Source organism: Phalacrocorax aristotelis, chromosome 15, assembly GCF_949628215.1.
Source record: "Phalacrocorax aristotelis chromosome 15, bGulAri2.1, whole genome shotgun sequence".
NCBI lineage: Eukaryota > Metazoa > Chordata > Aves > Suliformes > Phalacrocoracidae > Phalacrocorax > Phalacrocorax aristotelis.
Window position 1 is genome coordinate 13,006,453 of NC_134290.1, and position 26,109 is coordinate 13,032,561.

Below are 26,109 nucleotides of genomic sequence, written 5' to 3' on the forward strand. Positions count from 1 at the left end.
CACTCATTTTCTTGTTATGAACAACATCATAAAGGAAAAATATATATTTGAAGTCAGAGCTGGTATCTTCCCGGGATCATTTCTCAGGCCACCCAGTTGCCTGTGAGTTTCCAAAAGAAAAATGCTGAGCAACGTGCTAACTTCTTCTATGAGTGAGGATGAGGGTAAGACAAGAGACTATAATATTGCAGATGGTGCAATACTGAAACCATCAATTCTTTGTCCGTGCTATTAGTGACACTTGCAAGGTAAAGGGTGTTACAGGCTAAAGTACAAGGCGGGAGTTTTACATGGAGTATGAAATTTTGATTTGACTGTCTGTCAAAGCTGAGACTAAGAAACATCTGCCTTGTAGTGCTCATGATTACTAACACTCATGACTGCATGAACTTGTCTCTAGCTTTTCAGCTTGCTGCAGAGTCAGGGAATGGCCTTAGAAACTCAAAGAAGCAAAACATTTTAGAAGAAAAGAATAATTTAATGTAGCAGATAATAAGTAGATAATAATCTACACAGATTGCTCATTGTTTTATTTGGTACCTTTTCACATTATTTTCTTTAGTAATAGCATTACAGGCTGATTAGCATTTTTGTGCTGACTATAAGATCATCCCAAATTATTGTCTTATATTCCATGTCATGCACGCAAGTCTGAAAATTTTCAGAAAGACAAGCTGAGGTAAGATGAAATCAGCTCATATCAGACCATTGGAATTTATAGGAAGTTGTTTCTTAATTGATGATGCACAATGCTTTGACAATGCAGGTATTTCTAAAAAGCTGCATGCTTGCCATCCCTTACAAAGGGGGCACAGACACACAGCATCCAGCTGTGCTGCAACAGCTGGGTCGTGAGAAGTGAGTAGAGACCTGATGTTTTAAGTACAGGTTCTCTTCTCTCCTGCATCATATACCTGTATTTAGAAATGAGGCTCCACACCCTGGCAATCACTCCAGCCCTTCTTTTCATGCTGTTCCCTTCCCCTTGCAATTCATACCACCCACAGAAAGGAGCTGGTTTCACCGGCTGGAGCTGCTGTGGGCAGGGACCGCTCTCTTGCACCCCTCCAACCCAATGTTCCATCGAGAACAACTATCGCAGGCTCCACCTTTCCCTTAGCAAACAAAAAAGGTTCAAAACTGCCTCCAGGCTTTCTGTCCCTCACATTAGGCAAGAGGAGAATGTGAACTACAGTGATGTTGCTTTTGAAATAGTTACCAGGCTGACGTGGGTATTGATTTAAGAACATAATTCTTAAAGCATCATCAAATTCTGGTTGCGTTTATGACTGCGAGAGCAATTTCCAGTTCACAGACGTGGGGGCCTGTGTAGATTATTTTAGGTCGGATGAATCGTCTGCTTTTTGTTGATAAGCATTTTTTTTTCCGTTTTTGTCTCTAAGTCATGCAGGCTTCATTTGGGAGAACTTGATTCATGTCTTGTCTTGCCCCAAAGAGGTTGCTGGAGGAAGATTGAGCTAAAACCCAGAGAAGGACTTAGAGGCATGTTAGTTGTGACAGAAATTAGTTAGAAAAAGATGTTTGTGTGATCATTATCTTCTCTCGGGTGTATTATGGAAAAAAAAAAACAAAGGCTTTGATTTTTGCCCATTTCCGCTAGATGGATCCCCTGTATCTTCTGTACTGGCATGTGATAATAAGACATTACCTTTCCTTTGCAGATCTTATCTGCCTTTGCCAATGCAAACGCTGTGATAGACCACCATAAATCGAAATGAGCACTGAGCAGCTTTGACCTCTGTAGGGAACATTTTCTGGCTGCAGGTGTTGGGAGTGAAAGGAGTGAAAGAAAGCCTTGAACTGCTGAGAAATACTGATTTCAGAGTGACTTGAAGCTGGAAAAGCTTCCTCTGCTCCCCTCCTCCTCTGTGGAACTGGAAGCCACCTGTAGCAGGAGAAAGGGCTGTGTACTGGAGCAATCAGGAAATAAGGTCCATGCGTTTTGGACATGAATATCCCTGATGAGGAAATCACTTCTAAACGGCCCAATTTACCACACAGGTTATTGCTATTTCAGGAATAGTCTGTGAAGACTGGCTGTACATGGCTTCTATGGGGGATGAGGGGCGATAGGAACTCTTTTGTAGAAATTATATGGACCTTTTAAGCTGGTCCAGCACACAGAACCCTTTTGTTTCTCTAATTGATGCTATCCAAGTCAGGGAAAAGAAATGTGTCTTTGGCTGAAAGAGAAAAAAAATACTGAAGAGCTGCATCATATTTCCTAGGAACTGTAACACCATAGCAACTGTTGTCTTTCAATGCTGCTGCTGCATCGCTTACTAGTTCTCAGGTTGCTGAGTGAGCCACAATCTATTCTGCTGTAAAACTTACTGCACGTGAGCTGATACTGCTCTTGGCAGATAATTACAAGAAAAATGTACATATACAACACACCGTTTTTGTCTGTATTTAAAATTATTTTTTTTCTCGTAACTACATGGCGTGTTATTTCTCTGCTTTAGAAAGGATTTTAATGGGAAATTTATTGGTAGAACTGGCTGGGTTTGATAATCTCTGATGACATACTTTGTCTGGGGGGGAAACTTTATTGTGTGTGTAGAAAATAATAGAAAATCCCAAATTGTGAGAAAGGATTATTTTTTATTAGACAGAGTTACTGTAAAAAAAATTAGAAAGTACATTGGTCCTTTCAGTATTTTTCAGAATAAATAAATATATTGAATGAGTTTTCAGCTAGGAATTTAACTTATAGTGAATAGATGTTGAAATAAAAAAATAGTATTTCAAGCATCAAAATTAAAACTTTTTGATTGACCCAATTTTTATTTTTTATTAAATGTTCAGTTTATGAAAATGTCAACTCTATCCAAATTCAAGTCAGGAAAAATGTTTGAAGATTCTTCTGAGATGAGAAAACTTTTTCCTGCTTAGCTCTGTTCTACTTATTACATATTAATACGCCTGGCTCCCTTGGTTGGGTGTGGTTCTTTTGTCCTTCTTTTATGAGAACTTGCATGGAAAATTAAAGCACACTTTCTGATTGACTTAGGGTGAATGGTCAAAACACACTGTCCCTCCCCCATCCACTCTCTCCAGGTTTTAACATAGATCCTAGTGGGAGGCAGTATGGAGTTACACGTTAAATGTTCATGAAAATTGAATTACTTCTACAAAAGGTGCCTGTAGATAAAAAGAGCGGCTGAGACGAGAGGCTTGCCCTCTCGCTGCTCTTGCTGGGTCTTTTCTGTGGTTTTCCATTCTGTAGATGTCAGTCCAGCTCCTTCAACAGGCACCGAAAACATGACACATTAAACAAAATGAGTGGGCTATAAATGGCCCGTGATTTATGGGTTATCTTGGTTTGTCAGCTCTCACTGCTGTGAAGCACTTCTGGTATTTGCACAATGATGTAAATTATTGCAGCGTGAGAGCATTAGCAAAGTGCCCCGCGAGCTGTGAAAGATCCCATTGCTGGCATTGTTTGTGCAGCCCAATAAACTGCTCTAATCTCATGCTTGACGATATCGCAGCAGCAGAGAGACGAACTTATTCTGAGGAAGTGCTGGTTTATGAAATAAAAGAGGGAACCAAGATGACACGGGCGTGTGGATGCCCCTGCTGCGCGGCTGAGTTTGGAGTTGGCTCTTCACGTCCCATGTTAGAAACAGCAGTGAACGACTGCGAACATCGCCTTATATATGGGCAGATGGAGGAGGAAACGCTATGTGCAGGGAGGCTGACCTATGATTCTGTTGTGTAATAAATCAATTAATAATTTTTATTTCATGTTTTTCTTTGTGTACAGCTAACAAGAGAACACCAGGTGGCCCTCTCCTCCATCACTTACATTGGCTGTGCTCTGTCCATCTTCTGCTTGACGATCACGCTGGTCACATTTGCTATATTGTCGTGAGTAATTTTAACTTCATACCTGCTGAGCAAATATCATGCAGAAAGCCAAGCAGTGCATTTCAGGCCACCGGTTAGGATCCCTTCAGGTGCTCAGGATAAAACAAAGGCTGTTAATTCTAAAACCTTCCTTAATTAGATTCTGCACATATATTCGTAACAGTTGGTTGGTTATTTCCAAAGTACTTTCATTTCCTGAAATGGAGTGGTCTTTATACAGCAAGATATTTCCGTTGTATGAGGGGTATTTTGCTCTAGTTCAGGAATCTTGCAAGAAAGCTGTAAGAGGGCTTGGTCTGGAGCTCAAAGCAAGTACAATATAAGCAAGGACTGTAAGAGCACTCCCTCTTACCCCCGTATACATCTTTGGATTGCTTGGAGTGTACAATCAGTACTTCTTTCTGCTTTGCAACTGTCTTGTCTGTAAGGCAGCGTGTTTATAAAGGTATGCCCAGAAAGGAAGGCTCAGTCAACATTCACTGCCTCACTTCTGTTTCATACAGCTTGTACACAATTACATCACATAACCCACATTTATCTTCAAGTATCTTGCTCTTCTCTGTTATGCTAGTTTTCTAATGTGTTGCTTCAGTAAGATGAAGGACACTACAGGCAGTGTGAAATTCACTCCGTGGCTTATGTTTCAACCCTCTGGATCTCTGCAACCTCCAGCCCCTTCAAGGGCTCTCTGCACTGGGAAGGTTCCTGCCACAGGGCGCTTAGGGTCTTTATGCATGTTTATATTCCAGCAGCGACAACTGAGTTTGAGGCCCAGCTAGGCTTGATACAAACATTTCTGAAAAAGCTTTCATAGAGGTTCCTGTCTAAATAGAAAATAAAAAACCTCACAAAGGGTCAAGTAACTTGTCCAAGGTTGCACAGGAGATTGGGAGCGCAGCGAGGACTGGGATTCTTGTCTCCTTTCGCACACTAAACCATGTTCTTCCTACTCCAGAGTTCAATTTTTGATTTCTATGCCTAAGCATGTCCTTTGGACATCCTGTTAAGAGGCCAGTTTCTAGGAAAAAGGACTTGCTGAAACACAGTAAACTGATTGCAGTGTTTGTTTGTTCCAAACCCTGTATTATTTCCAAGTCTCAAGTTCTGTGTTGGTCATACTTGGATTAAGTGTGTAATGTGTGGCAAAATCCACTCTAAATAAGTCCAATGTCTGCCTATCTGGCGTTGTGTTGTTGGCATGTTTAGGCTAAGGGGAACGATCTGCTCCATTTTTGTCTGAGTGCAAAGCTGGATCTTTGAGCATTCAGAAAGGAAAAAGGAGCAAAAAGAGATGGTATTGCTGCAGCGGGGCTGAAAACTCATCAAGAAATTGGAGGCGAACAGAAGACTTGGAAAGAGAGCTTGGACCCAGCTGACTGTCACAGGGTTAAGCACCCCACCTACATACAGGATCATTCAAACTGCCAATTAAAGATAATTTGATTAGGTTTTCACTGGAGAGCAGGGCCTCATTAAACAGCTGAAGTGGAATTTTGCAATGTAGTGTTAGATGACCGTGAGGTAAGTAGAGAGGAATCTGGCAAGTTCTTTGCTACTCCGCGTGCTGGCAACAACGGCTGCTTCCCAGGAGGGCAGTCCTGATTGCCTTCTGGGTAATGATGTTCCAGTCTGGGACTACATGAAGTTCCTTCTTAGAAAGCCACTGGCACCAGGCAGCGCAACCTGTCTCTTTGAGTCACTTTTAGGGCATCAATACTTCATGTCGTCTCCCTTAGGGCATCGATACTTCTTGCTGTCTCCCTCTTTATGCCCTTCTAATGAAGCACTGGCTGCGACAGTGCTGGAAGAGCAGGACTGACAGCAAGCCGTCGTCTGCATTGTCTGGTCTGTGTCACCCTGCTGCAGGGGACACGCATGATGTGTCACCAGTGGTTGCAAAACTCATCACCATCCAGTGTGTCATGAAAAGATGGGAGTGCATGCTGCTGTGTGGAAGAAGCACGGCCATTACTGTTGCCAAATGATCCAGGTCTCCTGAAATGATTAAAGCTGACAGTAGGGGCTGGCAGGCAGGACGGATTGAAATAGAAAACCTGTTATCACTAGTACGGTTCTTTTTTTTTAAAGGGAAGAATAAAATTATGTGAAAGGCCTGAAATGTTCAAATAAATGTTTTTGTTTGTTTTCTACTTCCTGTTTCTGGATGAGAACAGAACCACGACGTCCGAAGACTCCCAGGAAAGCATGTTCTTGTCAGATTTCCAGCCAGTTTTGGCAAAGCCAAGAGAGATAGGTTCAAATGATGTTGTAATCAAGGTCAGGTCTCTGTCAAGATAGGCACTGCCCATCCATGTAAGTAGCTATAGTTCCTGTGCTCAAAAGCTGGTAATAGTAAAGTCAAAATTGTAACCAGAGTATTTTCACGTTCACTTATTTCTAATAGAGGCAAATACCAACCAAATAAAACCAGAAACTCTATGGCACAGGGTGGGCTAGATGGTGCAAGGTGCAGTATGCTTCCTGCGAGGTGCAGGTCTGACTTCCTTGGCAGCCCAGCACCATTCAGGATCAAGCCCTTTGTTAATACTCTCTCACAAGTCATTAACAGAGCTAGTTAATGTGCAAATCAGCCTTTCTGCTGCCTTCGGCACGGCAGCAGAATATGCAAGAAACCAGTTAGGTACAACTCCATCCTGGTGGAAGGCGTGCTCAAAGGCATCACGATATCCACACCAAAACGGGTGACCAAAAGCCTATCAAAATGTTTGCTGATAAAGCATAAATACATTCGTGCTTCCTGAAATGCTCTTTTGTTCATGTGACTTTCTGACTTCTGCCAGGTCTGTCAGCACCATCCGCAACCAGCGCTATCATATCCATGCCAACCTGTCCTTTGCTGTCTTGGTGGCTCAGATCCTGCTTCTCACCAGCTTTCAGTTCAGCCCTGGAACGGTAAGTGCTAGAAAGGGTGATTGTGGGGTTTGCGAGGCACCTCCGTGGAAGAATGCCATATGCCACGTGCAAGAAGGTGTCTTGCATGTGAGATCTCCTATTTTTAACCTGCATTAGCCAAAAATGTCATCCTACAACCCTGGATAAAGCCTTCCATGCAGCCAAATAATGTTATCATAGTAGCCAGCCACGTGTGGATGTTTGCAAAACTGAAAGAGGTGTGTGCCCATCACATGGAAAAATCACTGTAGCAAACGAGTACACGTCGGTTGTGTGTTCAGGTGGCATGGCTGACTTCTGCCTGACATGGTTTGTGCTTTCTCTCATCCATTCTCTGTACTGAAAACTGTAGGCATTCTGTATTGGAGAAAATCATATGAATTTTGTATTTAGTAAGCTATTTGTGTTTCTGTTAAAGTTTTGTGTTGGTTTTTCTTTTTTGGAGGTGGGAGTTCACTTTTTAAAATCATGTATTCTCTGCTGTGGTACAGTTTGCCTTTTTTTTTTTTTCCATATTAAAAAGTCATCTTATTCTGTTGGAAAGTAATGAGCTTCCTGATGGAGCTGTGGCAATTTCTTCTGCTTTCTTGGAGAGAAAAACAGAAGGTCTTTGTCTTTTGCTCATAAAGTTTTATTTGTGTGGTGAAATATGCTGTTTTTCTGAACAGCAGATTTATTCATCATGATGTCTACTCTGGAAATTTAGATGATTTTTAAGTATCATTCATGTTTATTTGACCTGAGTAATAATCAGTGATAAAAGTATAGCAACTATTGCTTAATTAGCCAGAGGTGGCTGAAAGCATTACCTCTATGAATCGCTGTGTAAGAGTTTAATCCAAGGTCCTCAGTATCGTAGAACATGAATATACTTCTCCGGGCACCTAAGGCAAGCACTTAAGCAAATGACAAACACCTTCAAATTGCTTACGTGGTAGCTCTGTGCAGGTATGGACTTTTTCTGCCCGATCACATAGATCGGGACTTGAACTTAAGGATTGATTTTTTTTATGGATCTGCTATTACAGGTGGGAATTCCTTATGTGAGTACCAGGATCTAAACCATTAAAACTGGCATCTAGAACAGCTGGGTTAGATTAAGGTGAATATGCCAAGTTAACGGTATTACATACCAGTAAAACCAATTTGTTTCCACTGTTGTGTTTAAAAACCACTATTTAAAGTAACATAAGGTCATTGATGGAAATTCCCACCTGCAAAAAGCAGAAACAAAACCTGATTTTAAAATAATCTTCCAGTGTGCTGTTTTTGTAGTGGTCAAAACATGGCTACTTTGGTGACCAGCTGTTGCTCCGTATCACTTTAACAAGCAGCGAGCAGTTTCTATTAATCTTTTATTATTTTTATTCTCAGTACAAGTAAATATGAGGTTTGTTCACTTCGTTTTGCCACTACAACAGCTACTTAAATTTATTTTCAGCTCAGACGGGATCCCTTGAACATCTGTTAAGTTTATAAATAACAATAATGTCTGGTTTTACGTAGGCTGTTATTACCTGAGGATCTAAAAGCACTTTGTAAGACTAAGTTCACACTCTTTTGCTGTTTAACATTCAGGTAGGTCCTGAATGAGTAAGGTAATGTGCAAGGGAGAAAATGGTAGGGGAGGGATTAGAAGGAAAATGAAATGGAGACAGTGGAGAGCAGCAAAAGGTATGATTTGAAATGGAAGACAATGGAAACCAGGCATTAATATAATCCTTTCTGAGTAAGTAAAGAGCTAAAACTCTGCTGAAAGACATAGGCTGGAGGGTAATAAAATGTTCACTCAGCCTAACAGCGTGTCTTCTTACAGTTTTTCCTTTGTCATCCATTCCAGATTTTCAGACAGTCCAGCCGAGTCACTTCAGATAACGTGTAAAAGCCTCTTTACACCTTATTCTGGCCAGCATCACCTCCAGTCTTTTAAAATACTGTGAAGTACTAGTTGCATTTCCTGGTTTTAGTTGGGTGTAGGTAGAGATCAGAGAACATCTCTGGATGTTCTCCAGAGACCTGTCCCAGCGCCCACTTACATTGATTACGTGCCTTTCCAGACGCAGATGTCTTGCTTGTTTAGCTGAGCAGATGTAGCTAAGACTGTGAAACACTCACGTAGACTGAAGTTGCGGTTTAATAAGTGCATATTTTCATTTCTCCTAAACCTACCCAAAAGTTACTTTAGTTAAATTGAAACAATAGCACACAGAAAGCAAGACCTGTTTTATGCCACAGGCTTTCCAAAGCGAAGTGCTTCACAGAATCCATAGATATTTCAGCCCTGTCTCTTCTGTAACAGCAGTAATTCTGGGGCACAACACTGTAAAGATCTTAAAGCTGGAAAGCATGGTGTACATACTATCTGCTACACTTTTATTTGTATTGTTTTAGCCTCTTGGGATCAGGGGTGTTGTGATTCATCCTTTTGTTAGTCTCATGTCCTTACCTTCTGCATGCTCTGTTCTCACTAGCTTTGACATCCGTTTTAATACCTTTAATTGCTGCTTTAGTTGGACTGCTAAATGGTAGTTTACAAAAAGAGAGAGGCAGTATTTACACTAGAAAGTGTAAATTTCTTAATCTTCTGCTTCTGCCAAAGGTGGGTGTATCTAGTGCTAAACAGTTTATAAGTGCCCTTGCTTGAAGGGACAAGTGGTGCCAGTTTGCTGGAGGAGATCCAGCGCGGTAGGGAATGGATCATGGAACCAGGCCATGGGCTGGCGTCGCTTTCTTGCATGACCTCCTTTAGATCTCCATCCTTTTCCCATCTCCCTCTCTAAGGATATTTAGTTTTTGATTCCAGATATAGCATACAGTATTCCCCTGGTAATGTCAGATGTACTATTTAATCATAATCAACTTTTGTAGAGTAGGAGTGATTTTTAACCACAGAACTCTATTTCCTCAAATAGGACTTTGATCTTTCTAATACATCCAAGAACATTTTTTTTTTAAAAGCTGTTCCTTGATACCTAACATCAGTAGTGCTGCAACGGTAGTCCTAAATGATCATGACATATTCCAGGAAGGCAATTATTCCTGAAACCAGGATATCTTTCTTCTGGAGAAAGCAAGTATCTTCACACGCAGCATTTTCTTCCTATACTGCCAAATCCCTAAGATATCTTTGCTAGCTGCACGCCAGTATAATGACTTCCCTTAGACTTTCAGCAATAGGTGGATTTATTTCTTCAGAGAGGTTTGCTGTCTCAGTTACTCTCTGCTATAGACTAGAGAGCACCATTTTTTTTAACAGAATCCCAAACAGCAGTGTGCATTTAAAAATAATTAACCATCTTCAGGGTACTAAAGCCTTCAAAAGACCTGAGCATGTTTGTGGGAGAAAGTGAAGTATTATTTAGACATAGGAAAATGAAAATTGAAGTATAGTGTGTTAGGCAGTACTGCGGTTTTTTCCAGCAAAAACTGGGAAATGTAATGTGTCTACTATTTGCAGTTCTGCATCAGTGTATTGAGCTGTTTCTCACTCAGTACGTTTGCGTGACATTGCTTAAAACACTTCCAAAGAGAGAGGTGAAATGAGCTACTTCTGTTTGTGAGATATGTGTCTGCAGAAATTCAAGACTGTGTATCAAAGCAGCATACAGATTGCAGGGAAGGACATCTTCAGAGGGTTCTGTATAATGCAGTAATATTGCTACTTAAATTGAAAACACTATTATAAGTTGAATTTAGAAAACATATGCAAATTTACCTATCTGTTTGAAGACTGCCCTTAGTAAACAAATGGCTGTTCTTTTCTAAGAGGCCTTTCTGAGAGTCTGCTTTCCTTTCTCAACAACCATAACATGATAAGCCTTGCTACTGGCTGGACTGATTTTTCTATTTCCAGAGACTCACAAGTAGTCTACTGTAAGAGTAACAGTAATGAGATCTGTCTTTTTACAGGTATTTTTCTGAAAGTAGTGTGCATCATATGATACTGCAAGGGACACCTGCTTGTTTTTATTATGTAAAATCTCAGCTTTTCAATGCCTTTTTCAAGAAGGCGTTTCTGTCCTTTGGGTGTATCTTCAATGTAACAATTAAGGCACAGATACAGAATGAGTAACAACTTTGCTATGGATTTTATGTAAAAATCTGCAACTTAATATTATACAACACTATATACAGACCAGCCTCCTGCTACTTCACTGTGTTCTATTTTTTTTCTGTTTGGTGATTTGTATTGTTTGGCTACCAAAGAATTGGAAAGTACCCATTTGACAGAGCTGGCTTTTAAGTCAGCTTTATGTTGCATTTTTATTTTTGTGAACTAATCTTCTAGCAGAACTCAAAAGGCATTAAAATGTATTTCATAGACTTATAATAAAATTAACTGGAAAGTTTTTTACAGTTTTTGTCAATAAGCAAATCTGGTTTAGTTATATGTCACTGAACATTGCAAAATACTAAAACAGTTACAGATCTCACTTACATGAATTAAAATCAAAGTTATTGCTTTTTAATACATGTAGTCACAGTGGATTTGCATTAGAACGTCCTTGCACTAGCACAGGACCAGCCGAGTACAAGTAAGAAGGTCCAGGAAAGCTTCAATTTTCATTATAATATCAAGTCCCAACATCTTATTTTTCATTAGTGTACAAAATCCAGAACCCTCTACAAAAAGAGGAAACTGCCAGCGCAGGGCAGCTAAGCTAATGCAGCAAAGGGAACTAATGATTAACATCTGAAGACCACTGCGGCAGCAAACTGGTTGCTGCTGGTAATGCTTCCTCTGCAGAGAGACCCCACCCGCCTGGATGGTGAGGAAGGGAAACCTTGAAGAAAAAAATAAAAGTCTTGCCATTCCCATGGACTGCATGCAAGCGACCCCTCTGAAATTCTGTAGGTGTCATAGGAGGGACGTTACAACTACAGAGCAGAATGGCCGTCATCAGTATGCTACAAGATGTGAAACCGAGATACAGCTGGGACTCGTTCCAAGACTGTGTTTAAAATGTGCCTTAACTGAAAGCAAACCAAACAAGGTTATCTTGTGGTAAGATCATTGGCAGTCACATCTGTTCAATTACTGTATGCTGAGCAAAACCACTTGTGGTGAGACATCCTCAAAAAGCAATTAGTGGGGAAAGGAGAAGGTGCTGTGTGAATACGTGAGGAGTGGGGAAGAAGAAAGGATTGGGTTGTCCTGGTTTCATGAGGTAGGCTGATAGGAGACTTAGAGCCAAATGTAAAGATCTTTTCAAGGAGCAATTAAGAAAAAGCCAGGTCTTAAGCCCAGACGGCATTTTGTATAGCCCACAGTGGGCCAGAAGCACTGAAGAGGGTGTAAACAGGACTCAAGAGGATGTCTTTACTTCTTGCTGCATTGCCTTAGTCATGGCGTTCCTCTCTTTCGAGGCAGCATTTGTTTCATTTCAAATCATGTTAGAGTTTAAATAGAAACAGCTAGTCCCGTTTACACCGGGTGGGCTCACTTTCTCGGTGGTAACTTGCTGCTGCTTAAACTTTCGTATTAGCTCCTATTTCCAGAATCTTGATAGCACATAGTGAAAAAAGGGCTGTCAAGGAATATTCCAATTGGCTGTGCGCACCCTACAGAGAAGAAATTCAGTTCTTTGCCTTAATCACTAGATGTGTTTTTGTCAAATATGACTCCATATACAGCTGGTACAGACTTCAGACTGGGGGAAATTGAGAATTCAAACAGGTGGGTGAACTAGGTGCCCACCACAGAGCAATTAAGACTCAAAACCCAATCATAGCTTGCTATAATTTTTTGAAATGTCTATGTTAGTATTGCTGATGGAGGAGTATATGAGGCTTTTACAGAATTTCTAACCGGGGCAGACAGACACTGGATTACAAGGTGATCTATTTTGTGTGTTATCCTATTTTTAATATGAGGAACAACGAAGTAAGGCGGCCACGTGGTGAAGTGTAACTAAAGCGTAGGTTCAGCGTGGCACCTTATTCTAAAATCCCCATGTTTCACTCAAGCTTAACTGATCCACTGACTTTCTACCAGTTCTTTGTAGAAAACAAGGCATGAACTATGCTGGCTTTTTTACCACCCCAGAACAGGGAGCAGGGTATAGGACAATGCCTGTACCCCTACTTCTTTGGCTCTCCTGTATTCACTACTGGCTCAGCAACAGGATCTCGACCCTTCAGTTTTGAATGATTAAATATTTTGTACACTTTAGTAGGAGTATTATTCCTACTATTATAAATAAATAATCAGTTTGGATTTCCACATCACATTTGGCAAAGTTTTTGGTTTTTGTCAAGAGGCAAGAGGATTTATTACTCTGAAGATATCTGAAAGTGCTGTAGAAAAATGAAATTCTCTAGTGCTTTGTTTTTAAGCCTCATTTACTCCAGTGATTTAGCATTTAGTGTGTAAATACATGCAGAAATTTAAAAAAAAAAATAATTGGAAAACCAATGTGACTGCATCACGAAGAAGTAATGTATTCATTTTTGTTCTTAATTTAGGTGCCTTGCAAGATCTTGGCCATTCTCCTTCACTTTTTCTTCCTGAGTGCTTTTGCATGGATGCTGGTGGAAGGATTTCATCTTTACAGTATGGTGATCAAAGTATTTGGGTCAGAAGAGAGCAAGCACTTATATTATTACGGAATTGGATGGGGTAAGCATTTAGTAGCTGCTTGTTTTAAGTCTTTTCACTATAGGACAAGATTACATTCAGAAGCATAAGTAAAATTGTCATGCTACGATCATGGTTTGCCTTACTGAGAGTACGTCTTTTGGATAAGAAAATGCATAATTTTTCTGACTGTAATCAGACTTTAAAATATATAGTCCCTAAACCTAATTCTACTGCAGTGAATTCCACTCCAGATCCTTAATTACCAAATCAACCGCAGGAGTGGGGGGGGAGGTCTCACTGCACTGGTATGGTCTCTTTTTTTTGGTTCCAACTCACAACACTGGCTTATTCTCTCTGTATTCTACAATCCATACATAAAAAATCGGTGCAGTAGCACAGGAGTATTACAAGACTTCATGACATGTTGTTTTATGCCTTGAAAATGGCTTCACAGAACCTCAATATTATTATTAAGAATAAAAAAGCAGTCCTTTGACACAAGAATCTCACAAATAATAATCCACAGCTTTTTATATGCAGTAACGAAAGCATAATCTGTGTGTATATTGAGGAATCCAAATTGAATATTTTGTTCCAGACTCTTCACAGCAGATGAGAGCTAGCTTGCTTTTGCTGTCCTGGAAGTACAGCAATGGTGCTTGACAAACCTCCACAATTTAGAAGAAGAAAACCTCATACACTGAGTCAAAAAGAGAGATGTAAAAAGATAGCAAAGTAATATCTATGTAATTACAGATAATTTCAAAATATATTAAAACATGCATTATCTTCCTCCCCTCCCCCCAGATTCATTTGGAAGATGAATAAAAACCAGTATCACAGACCTACTGCAGTCATAAATGGAATATTTAATAGCTATTGGCACCATGCAGATCTGGGTGATAGTAATGCTGTTCACTTATATATATCTCTATATATATATATTTCCACAGCTGCCTACTTGTTCTTTTTTAATATGTCCTTTTTATTCTGTACATCTTTCCTCCTTCATTTTAAAATCTCCTTAGCGGTTCTGTCTACAGGCCATTTGATAGAGGCCTCTGGTGAACAGGGTATCTGCTAGACCGAGGGGACAAACCGCAGTTTGGTTAGGTAGAAGTTTGTATCTCTGTGACAGGTCCAAGAGTGTCACATACATGTGTCCTTATCCTGGTGGCTTTGACAGCTGATTTTCTCTTAAGGAATTGCCAGCTTACATGTCAACAGTATGCACCTTAAAGCTTTGGCTGCCAAAAACATTTGAAAGCTGTTCTGCTGTGGTTTTAGTAGAAGGTTTTTTGTTGTTGTTGTTGTTTTTGTTTTTTTTTTTCCCGCAAAACCACTACTCAAAATGGGCTAAGTGGAGTAATTAATCTTTTTCATGCACATAGATCCGAAAGTGAGAGAATATAGACAGGCTGAGGGTTGAAGACATTGGAGATTTGTAGATTCTTCTAGATCCAGTGCTAAATGTAGAGAAACATGCTGATGTTAGAGAGTTTTCTTGTGGATTTATTTAATCCTGAGCTCATGGAACACAAATCCAAGAGGATCAAACCAAAGAAAACGTTCTCACAAGCCCTTGAGAACTCTTTCTCCTTCAGAAATATTATGTAAAAAGCCACAACAGTTAATAAAATAATAACTGGCATTTAATTCACTGGGGTAATTTCTTATAGCAGATGCTTTGATTAACTCAATTTACAATCAATCATTAATTACCTTATGAAAATAAATTAATGATTTATATGTGCTGCAATGCACCTTTACCCTTTCTTTCTGGCATTTTGTGTAAGGTTTATTTATTGTGAAATGGCAGTGATCTACAAAGTGATTTGTAAGACACAAGGATAAACATGGCATATGACTGCGATATGATAGTACTAAATGTTGCATTTTGCCTCATTTTATTGCACTATGATTGCTACCACTCAATTACTAGTAATTAGCACAAGTACAGAGCCTATTGGTACATAACCCAATGGGATGTTAAATGTGGTTACCAGAAAGTCTCTTTAGTGGTATTTTGAGTAATGCTTTGGATGATAATCTCTCAGGCCCAACAGGAGGTACTTGTCATCAAAATAGATGTACGTAGCAAAGTACAGGAGCCACCAGCAGTAGAAATTTCTATATCAGTTGTTCTAGCAATGCTCTTCTTGGCAAGGATTGTGTAAGAAACACGGTGGCAAGCTCTGTTTTTCAAATGAAGCAAAGGTACTGTTGGAGGCAGATAGTGGAAGACATCATCCATATAAGGGTAATACATTTCTTTGTGTAAACATTTCAAAAGCCCTTTTTTGACAAATATTTTAATTTTGGAAAGCAAGTTCCAACTATTACTCCTGCAATGACTTGGGAAAAAATGTGTGCTCTGAAATCCAGTAAATCTACCGCGTTGCTGGGAAAGTAGTTTGTATTGCTTGATTTTTTCCCTATAGCTCAAAGTATTTACATCTGAATTAAATGTTGAATTTCCTTAATCATATCTGACATCATGTCGTTGCTGCAAGTATGTCTAAACATCCCTGAAGTAATTTAACCAGGCAACTGCATTCCAAATTGTTTATCTCTTGCTAAGTATCAAGGCAACCTTCATTCAGCCAACAGCATCGCAACTCGCTGTCCGGTATGTAGCTCTCGTGCTCATCCAGTTGGTAATAGGAGTTGCTGAATAATGATGATTTAGAGAGAAAATGCCCATTGCATCTTAAAAGGACACCCAGGTTTGTCAGTTCCCAACTTTCTCTTTTGTTAGCACATATATAGCACTGAATGTGAATAGAAATCTTTAATTAGAGATCCAACATCAAGTACTGCCTTCGGCAGCAGTGCGTGCTCGTGTTCTAGGGGATAGAGCCTGGGTTGTTCCTTCACGAACTTGGTTAAAGTACAATAGGAAGAAATTAGGTATATTCCAATAAAATTCCCACAGCTAAATAGAAGTCTTGCGAGGCTGGGGAAAGAGGCTAAAAAGGTTTTGTCCTAAAATTATTTTGTTTGGCTCTTAAAATGAGGGTAAGTTTGTACTGACAGCAGCTGTGAAAAGCAAGTCAAGCGTTCTTGTGCCATTCTGAGACCATAATAGATATATGTTTTCCAATATCTATTAAAAATGGCTAGTTTTTTACACTTTGACTTAGTAAATTGTTATACTAACCAAAGAGGGTTGAAAGAAGTGGAAGATGACGATGTCACATCCCATGTTAGTCAAAACAGGTAGTTCATTTCTTTATTCTTTGCTTTTAATTGAAGTGTGAATGGATTTCACTTTTGCAAACTCATAGTTGCTGGAATAATGACAAACCCCAGCCCTGAATTTAAAAACCCAGGCCCATCGTTCTTATTTAAGCAGTAAAACTGGGCTAGGTACACGTGTAAAAGTTTGCAAAGCTTATATTAATGACAAATTGAAACTTGAGGCAATGAGAGGAGACAGCGACAACGAACTCTACACTGAATGTCACTGATCTCCAAAGATCTGTTGAGATTTCTGAGAGATATTACTCCTGTAAAGTGAATTCAAGAGTAATCAGAGAGACAGAACACCAAGTGTGCAGAGTTGATTGAAGTTCCTGTGTGTTATCTTTAGTCCCAAGGGTGCTAAAAATACCTCAAAGACTGCAGTTGTCAGGAATTCAAAAGAAGAGCAATTTGAGGAAGGTGATAATATCCTACCTTTAAAACTACCTTGAGATTGATTGGGGGAGAAAAAAAACTTTGTTGCCTTGGTGATTCAGCATAACACACACAGATTATGGTAGCAAAAGTTTTCCCACCCACCCATTTGTAGGACTCTGATGATACAGTTTGTGACAGCGGAGATTTTGCTGTGGCACTTTGGCCTTAACATGTTTTCCTATTTCAGACAATTTCCTTTCCTTTAGCGATTGCCTTAGAATGAAGATTTTGTTCTGAGCTGCCAAAAGACCTGAATTTCTTTATTTGCTGTTGCTTGATGTAGTCCCAGACTTGTGCATGGATGCAGTGTAATGCAGCAGAAGAAAAAGAAAATCACAGAAAATTAACTTCTAAAAACAAATGGGAGAATATACTTTCACCCATCAAGTAAAGTAGATCTTTTCAGTATGGGAAGGAAATATACTTTCATTTGTGTCTAATGCTTCATCTTCCTCAATAAATGACATATTTAGCCTTTTAGAATTAATGTCCTAAAATTGCTTCGAATTGTCTGCCACAGTGTTTCTATAGCCCGTCTGTTTTTTGCTAAGTACAGAAGACACAGAAGCTTTCAAAATGCAGCATACAGATTTACAGGCATTTTCCATTTTATTTATCATTAGTGCCTCAGGAACATAAAGCAAATGGATTAGATGTGAAGTTTAACGCTGAAGAGGAGCACCTAGCTAACATTCCTTTTAGACGTCACCCTAGTGTCTGTATTTGGGCTGAATTCAGGGAGGATTTTGCCTCAGCAAGGCTTGTGTTACTGGGCTTCCTGTGCCAGGTACTAAGAGTTTATGTCTGCTCTGCGTCAAACTTGGTGCCAAGTTTGGGAGGTAGCTTCAAATTAGCTGGCTTGGGGACCCGGAGAACTCGAGCTGCAGCAGCACACGGCTCCACGTGGGTTGATTTACCCCATTTGAATGTGATGCTCTAGGACTACAGAGACAGATGACACCAGTGCCATAGATCAGCTGCCAGGAAGGTGTGCTAGAGCATTTGCATCTGATACTGTGCTCTGGAAAGCACGGTCTATTGCACCATAAATTCAGCAATTTGGAGTAGGGTTGGTGAGCGTATTTGTGGCATCTGCTAACAGAGGAAACATTCAGAAACAGTAATAAACCATAACCATAAATCTTTTGTGGATGATAACCAGTGCCAGCCCAACATTAACATTACCTATTATGGGTGTAGACTAAACTTCACAGCTCTTATGTAATTATTACTGACAAAAGCTTAAGCAAACACACTTACTTTTGTGTATAATATATAATCCATATGGATTCTTCAGTCCAGATCAAATCTTATGGTGCCTTTAGGCTAAATATATTTTTTCAACCTTTATGGAATTTATTGAGTGGTTGTTTCTTAATGGAAAAATACTCCGGTTTCACAGTAACAAAACCTTGATTCTGCCTCCATTGCTGTTATCCATTTAGTATCTTGTTAACGCAAAGAAAAGTCAAACACAGTACTACAGGCTGCCGACCATTTTATTCTCACTGCCTTAACAGCCCTTTTTATGCAGATGACTGCTCTATGTTTCATCTGCCTAGGTTTTATTATCTTCCAAAGGAATTCTGTATTTGATTTTCTTCTTCACTGCCATTTGGAATTGATTAAGAGTCATGCTAAATCCTTTGAATATCCAGCATTTGACTTGGGAGAAAAAAGGCAGACTAGAATCATAAAGGACAGTTATCTGGGCACAGGTATTTTTGCTTCTGTGACAAAGTCCTCGCTGTGGAAAGACAGCTTGCATCCGAAGACCAACAATGCCGATCAACAATGTCTACTCAGCAACTGAAGAAGTGACTGGGAATTTGTAGAAATACCTGTGGGACGATTAGTCCAGGTAGTTCAAATACCTGTGGCAGACTGAGTTTCAGCAGATAGGCTTATGTCTGAGCTTAATTGCTCTGTTGAATATAATTATTCTTGATATTGTTCAAATGTGTGTAGGAATTTCCTTTCTTAAATAGGCAGATGTGATAGTAAACTAAAATCTTTCCTTTGCTTAGGTCTTACACACATATTACTCCTCAGGGGTTATTCCTGATTTGGACAAGCATGGGAGAGCAGAATCAAGTTCATGGAATATTAAACCCAATCCTGCAGAATGGATTTCAAAGTCTAACACCTAAACAACGTCTGTAGATGCTGCTTCTTAACTAATGAGTATCTTTCTTATTTATAAATACAAGGTGCTTCTACCCACAGTCATTAAAGAATGAAAATACTTCTTCCAAAATTTCTATTTCTGCCAGTACAGGAAAACGTTACAGAATTTTGTGACGATGATATTGGTAAGATTAAGCAGATATTACTTGTCAGAGAATTTTGTAAAAGCCTCATGCAGAGAACCTGAAGAATTCAAAAGAAAATTGAAACTTAAGCTATCATGTATAATACTCTGTCTGGGACCTGGTTATTAAATTCCATAAGATGATAAAAGCCCAAACCTTCACATTTTATTAAATCATACAGGAATTAACAGACAATCATTTAATCTTCAAAGGGATGAGGTTTTACTACATTCAGAACTGTTGGCAAGAAAAACCTCGCTTCCTCTCCAGCTCCTGGCCTGGAAAGTTGTGCTGAAGTGGCACAACAGGGTATCGCAGCGCTGAGGGCCGGAGGCACGCGGCTCCCCGGGCAGCAGGACCATATATATAATGGCGTATATATGCCTTTGTATAATTCCTGCGTGATCCCGTAAAGCACTCCTCCAGCTCCCAGGATGCAGCATGCTGGAACTGTCAAAACCCATCTGGAAACATAGCCTACTTTAAACACAGAAATCTTGTGGAGCTATTACATATTTCTGTCAAAATAAGTCTCAGGCATCTGAGCGGGATCTTAATTTGCTTCTGTCTCTTCATAGCTGTGTCTCGCTGCCATGCGTGATGCTGTAGATAACTACACGTCGCCATTTCTGTCCTCTCGCCTGCTGTCGTGTGCCCCTGTGAGAAGCTCTGCTCTGTTTTTCAGGTTGTTTTGAATTCTTGAACAAGGTGCGCTTGGGGGAAAGTGGTTAAAATAAGCCTGATATTTCTCTACAGGGTATCGCTGCTTGAATAACAAGAGACAGAAATTACGTAAACAAAAACCAGGCTGAAAAAGGACTATGGTTCTCAATGAAATTAGCACTAATTCAGTTTAACTGTTAAACTAGTACTTTATTGAAAAGTCATTTTGTTTGCCTGACACTAATTGATTAAAACATGTTGTATTACACAGCTGCGGGAGGACGCCGAGTTAGAATTCATTCTAAAACTACCCTGAGCTCTTCTGTTGTTCATATGAAATTTAGCTGAACTTGCAGGATTTACTGAAAGATGTACTTTTGTTACTGATATTGCCCCCAACTTTGCTGTTTTGCAGGCTGCCCACTGGTGATTTGCATCATTTCTACAGCAGCGTCCCTGGCCAGCTACGGAGAAAGTGGCAAGTGCGTATGAAAATGTCGCCACTCCGGGTGCAATATGGCTGGGAAGTCCGATGGGGAGAGACACACGTAGAGCTGTTAACCTCCAACAACAGGGACGTAGTCCTGCAAGATCCTGCTGGGGAGTAGGGGAGGTAGCCTGCTAAAGGACGACTGTTGTAGAGGCGTGTTTTTAGACCGAGAAGCCGCAGGTTTGCTTTTGACTGCTGAGATGCACAAAAACTCCTGAGACATTTTGCCTATTTTTCCCTTTTGCTGCAGTGGCCTCCTACAGTGAGCTCCCTGCTCCCCCCCCCCCGACTGAAGTGCGGGCTGAAACGTTTCTAAAAAGATGAGAATAATCTTTGATTAAAGATACTTATTCTTTTGAAGAAAATGGCAGTTAACCATCTAAAGATCCAGAATGGATATTCTTAAATTTTTTGAAAATTAAGTTCCTTTCCAATTTGGAAAAAGAAAAGCAAATTTATCTGAAAAAACCACCATGGGATTCGATCCGACCATAATGCAAGCAAAAGATTAAGAGGAAGGGTTATTTTCTCTGTGTGGTAAAGCGGCTTGTATCATCACTGCGGTGAGAGAGGCATGTGAAGCTGACAGCATGTTTCCCAGCCTCTTCCTCACCACCAGCCAGGCAAGGCAGGGAGGGCTCCAATTTGTCTCTTGCTACAACAGTGCTCACAGCGCTGGAATGAGTCCCTGTGATACGGGATACAAGAACAACAAATAGCAAATAAAACCTTCCCTTTCTTCCCATCTTTCCGCCCCTAATGCTATTTGAAGGCGTGCTGGGGCAGATAGCTGTCACTGACTCTCTGCAAGATACAAATCAAAAAGAGATCCTGCCTCAGATTCCCCAAGTGTGAGGGGAAAAGGAGCTTCTTATTGATGCTCTGTCATGTCTCTTGCTTTTAAAATTCATCAGTCTTTTTGCACTCTCTCCTAGTATCTTTTATAATTAAGAACGTTACTCATTAAATGACTCTGTGTTTCATCCAAAACCATTCTGATTTTTCTCTGCAGCTGCTGGCTTTCACTAGAGAATGGAGCAATCTGGGCTTTTGTGGCGCCGGCGTTGTTTGTAATTCTGGTAGGTAAACCCACGGCTGCTGCTGTTTCCTTGCACGGCCGCGTCAGGCACCCAGCAGAGCTAGCTGAAGGTCCGATGACACGAATGACAAGAGATGAATGGTCCACAGTTTGTTCCTCCTCTGATTTTTGTGTTTGACACAGTTGTGTATTAGTTTATGCATATTAATCCTCAGTCCATTCATTTCAGTATTCCAAGACAAAAATACAACCTAAAATAGCGGGAGAGCCCTCTCCCAAAACAGCCCCCTTGGGGCCATTAATAACTGCGTAGTATTGTGTAATCTTGTAAGTTTTAATAATTCCCAGAAAAATCCCCCAGTAAAAGCCGAAAGGCTGATTCCACCCCACTGCTATTTGAAGCTTTTGCTTGTAGAGAGCTCACTCTTCCCAGCAAAGCCGAGTGCCCTCGGTGGAGACGATCGTCGGCAGTTTGCCAGCAGAGTGGCTGGCAGGAATGGGTTAAAACAACGGCATGAGCGGTGGCCCTTCGGGCGAGCTCTGGGGAAGATAACGAGCTACATCTGCCTTCTTACCCTGATAAGGGATTTGTGCTGCTCCTCTGGTTTTGGGGTTTGGCGTCAGGTAGGGCAGGCTGTGTGGCTGATCAAGGCAGGGCTGTTAAGGTGAGCTTGCTGGCATTCCGGTGGATGCTGCAGACACCTCTGCCAGCTATAATGAACATCATCTTTCCAGGGCAGGGTGCAGGGTCACGGCTCTGGTGCTGATACATGAATGCCCTGCAGCAGTTTAATTATGCCCACACATTAAATTACAGTGAGTTGTAGCTTAATCGCTGTGATTACTTGAGGAGTCAGGGGTGTTTGCAGGGATTAAGTGGGAGATTATTCCTCTTCAGCACTGTTTCCAATACTTTAATTGATGAGGTTATCTACGATTTTTGCTGCAGGTTATAATGTCAGAGTGACAGTATGAACATGGAATAGACTCACAGATTAGTGAAATCAGGTTGTCTTTAAAGCTTTACTTAGATTTTAAAGGCATGAGCCCAAATCTAGACCTGAGTCTGCCTGCTGTGGTGTTTAAGGAGGGTCAGGTAAAACAAGAGCAGGATTACCTGCAAGGAGCAGCATCCAAAGGAGCCACTGACTGTGCCTTGTACTTCCCCAAGAAAGCTAGGATTTCCACAGAAAGCACAAAGAAGCTCCCCCAAATTTCATCACACCAAAAAAACCCCACTAATCCTGCTCACATGCCAAAGGAGGGAAGGCGAGCTATACATATAGAACTAGTGTTTACCATTGCATATCTCTATAACTATTTGGCAAGCAGAAGGTGGCTCCTTGGATGACCTTTTCCATCACAGGCATTTTTACACTGCAGCTGAGTGCACATCCTAACATTTGCCTGGGAAACTGTGAAATCAGCACTTCTTATAGGCACCCAGCCCAGCCTAGTCCAGTATCTTCCACCCAAGGTACAGCCTCTGAAAAACTAGGCTATAGAAATATATATTAAGAAAACAATGCAAACAGTCACTATATTGGTGTGGCAGAAATGGCCTTATGTTAGCATTTTAATCAAATTATTAATGACAACACTGGAAAGTCCCTGTGCAAGAAGGGCAGAATTTCTTCTAGCCAAATGAAAGTACATACATGTAAATCAGAAATGTTGCTCGCTGGTTTAGAGCTGGCTAAACAGCTCTGGACTTTGTTCCAACAAACTTAATTTCTTGTTGGCCTGTTTGGACCATCTGTATACGAGTTTATATTCAAAGATATGTAGATATTGGGGATTGGAGAGCAATTAAAATAATATTTAAACACCTTCTCACATTAGCACTTGCTTTCTGGCCATTGTTTAGCAGCAAAGGAGGAAATAAGATGCAACTAGTAAAATAAAATCTTTCCCAGCTGCTGTCCTAAGTTAATATTAATCAAAACATGCCAGATAGTGAAGCACATACTCACCTGAGTGAGCACAGCCTTCAACAATGCGCATGCGTAGCTGCTTGCCAATGAAAGTCTCGCTCTCATTTATGATATATAATATTTGTGCAGCTCAGGTTATATTCTTGTAGGGATACAAATATTTTGAGAAAGAGAAAAAAACGTGCTCACAAGGTTGATCCACGTAGAGCAATTTGTTAAATAGACTAAACCCAGCTCTGCCCAAAATAGCAGCAAGCTAGCTGACAAATTATCCTCTCTGGGCATTGACTGCGCTAGCTGAAAAATGTGTTAGTGCCTATAGGGAAATAACAAGGCTAAGCATTATTTTGTGTGTGCATGTGTGCCTGTGCTCTTTAAATAACGAATTAGCCACTAGTTGCATGAACTAGTGTTTAGCTCTGAAAATATGTCTCAAAAAGCAGTTTTTGACTACTTCCATCCACAGCTTCTCTCTGCCAAGAAAAAGGATTATGCTGTGAAGAAAACAGGGAGACTGCTCTTTTCAACTCCCACTCTCTAGAGACTAGGCAGGCAGTCTACTTTGGTCCTGCCACAGCCTCACAGGCAATATAGACATCACGGAGCCTTCAAACCGAATGATGTGGTGGGAGTGTGACTGGGAAAAAACACTCACACATACTTTTCTAGGGAGTAATTCACAGGACCTCCCAGCCCTGTATGGATTCTCATACCCGAAGTGCTCTTTCCCTGGGATGTGAGTCCAGGGATGTGATGAACAAAATACTTCCTTCAATGTGTAGGTCTTTTGGCTTACCTGCATCTTAAGGTTTAAAGATCCCTCTCTCCCACTCTCCAAACCACATCACTCAAGCCTCTATAGCATCTACTTAAGGCAGCTTCACAAAAAAAAATTGTTGCAATTGATCTGAAAACCAAACTAATTTAAGCCAAAATGGGCCTGGGACATGTTTTCAAGGGAAAAAAGAACTTGACAAAGCACCTGAATTTTTGGAACAAGACATTAAAACTTCTGGCAGAAGGCTTTGTTTGTTATCAACCATCTGCTGCCTTGGTGTGTTTCCATAGATATGGCAGAATTAAGGAAATTCTGCGGAAAGCATCTGTGTACACAGAGCAGTGGGCGTGCTGCAGGCAGCGAGCGGTCCATTGGGGGGGAGACACTGGGCTGTAGTGGCAAGTCCTTTCCATTGGTTTCCCTGTAAGTAGTTATTTTCCTGGTGTTTTTTTTTACAAGTCTGTCTGATAAACAGCATTTTTATGGAGCTAAGTGATTTCCATTAGCATATCGCTAGCAGTCCTGTGCTGTGGAGGCATCAGCTTTGTAACTGATGTCTTCAGATGGGACTTGGGTCCCAGGCTGAGATTGCCATCGCTGTCTTCAGGTGGTACTTGCTTATGAATATTCTATATATTAAAAAAAATTCTCTTCCTTATGCCTGCTGATCAGACATGATTTAGTCTGTTGTCTCATGGTATTAATTCATACCTTTATGTACCAGTGCATAATTAGGATCATTTTTGTATGTTGAGTAGTATTTTACTCTGCAGGTAGGCACACTGATTGGAAAGTGACAATTTGTGTCCCTTATTAGACATCGTTCATCATGGGAAAAGGTGACAGAATTGGAGCCATAGTGTTTAAAGGCCCTGAAACAGTAGGAATCCTCAGAGTCATTGGAATCAAGTACATACTTAAGTGCTGTGGTGGATTAGAGCACAAATGAACAGACCACAGCTGCCAAGCATCTCATTTTTTCTTATTAGCTCTCAGTTATGAGCACTTCTACTATTTTAAAATTAAACTCTTTCATTATTTTAAAACCCATTTCCTTCTTACTTAACCAACAGGAAAGCGTGCAACATTTTTTCGAACAAGGAGACAGTTTGTACGAAATTAAAAATTAAGGATTGATATTAGGAACAACTAGAAGCCATGGATCTGTTACACCTTTTACTTCTTATTTATTTTCTGGTGTATTTCCTTTCCAACCTCCAAGTTTTGCTCTGATACTCAGCTCTGACTGGTGTGATTCTACATGCCTCAATACGAAGTCATGTGCGCAGAAGTCTAAAATAAGTCAATTTGGTCTATTCCATCTGTAGTTGCCCTGGGAGAGCTGAGTGCAAACAGGCTTTCCAGTATCATTCTCCCAGTTGTCAACATCGATCTAATGTAATCAACGAGCTGTGTTTGGAAACGCACAATACCCAGTAAGGATTTCCGCTGTGACCTAGCAATGGGCTGCAACTGCAACAACTTGCAGCGTCAGTGTGCTACTGATGATGTCATCATAAGGCTCAGAAGAACTTGTGCCGTGAGAGAGTATGTTAAACCTCAGACTGGAAGAGGCACTTATAACTCCCTGTACCATTGCCCAAAACTGAACTGGAGCCTAAAATAGTTTGTGGTTTTAGAGGAATGCTGGTCAATGGATTTAATTAAGGCAATATGTTTTATCCGTTTTTTCATCCCTCTGTGCTGCCAAGCCTTTTCTTGGCTAGGATGCAACACACCACATCAGAGGGGTTTACGCATGGGACTTCGGCACTGCACTAAAGAAGAAACAAAAATCACATGAGACTTGGAGGAAATCTAGGTG

At 40.5% G+C, this 26,109-nt stretch overlaps 1 protein-coding gene across 3 annotated transcripts in view; it reads left to right on the top strand.

The window, feature by feature from the left end:
* Positions 1-26,109, top strand: part of ADGRD1 (adhesion G protein-coupled receptor D1) — a 160,614-nt gene that overhangs the window by 102,586 nt on the left and 31,919 nt on the right. For all 3 annotated transcript variants that reach the window (XM_075110128.1, XM_075110130.1, XM_075110129.1), the window contains 5 exons: positions 3,791-3,894; positions 6,696-6,807; positions 13,273-13,426; positions 20,459-20,525; positions 21,546-21,612. In XM_075110128.1, coding sequence (XP_074966229.1) covers positions 3,791-3,894; positions 6,696-6,807; positions 13,273-13,426; positions 20,459-20,525; positions 21,546-21,612 — 504 coding nt within the window. The remainder of the gene's footprint in view (positions 1-3,790; positions 3,895-6,695; positions 6,808-13,272; positions 13,427-20,458; positions 20,526-21,545; positions 21,613-26,109) is intronic.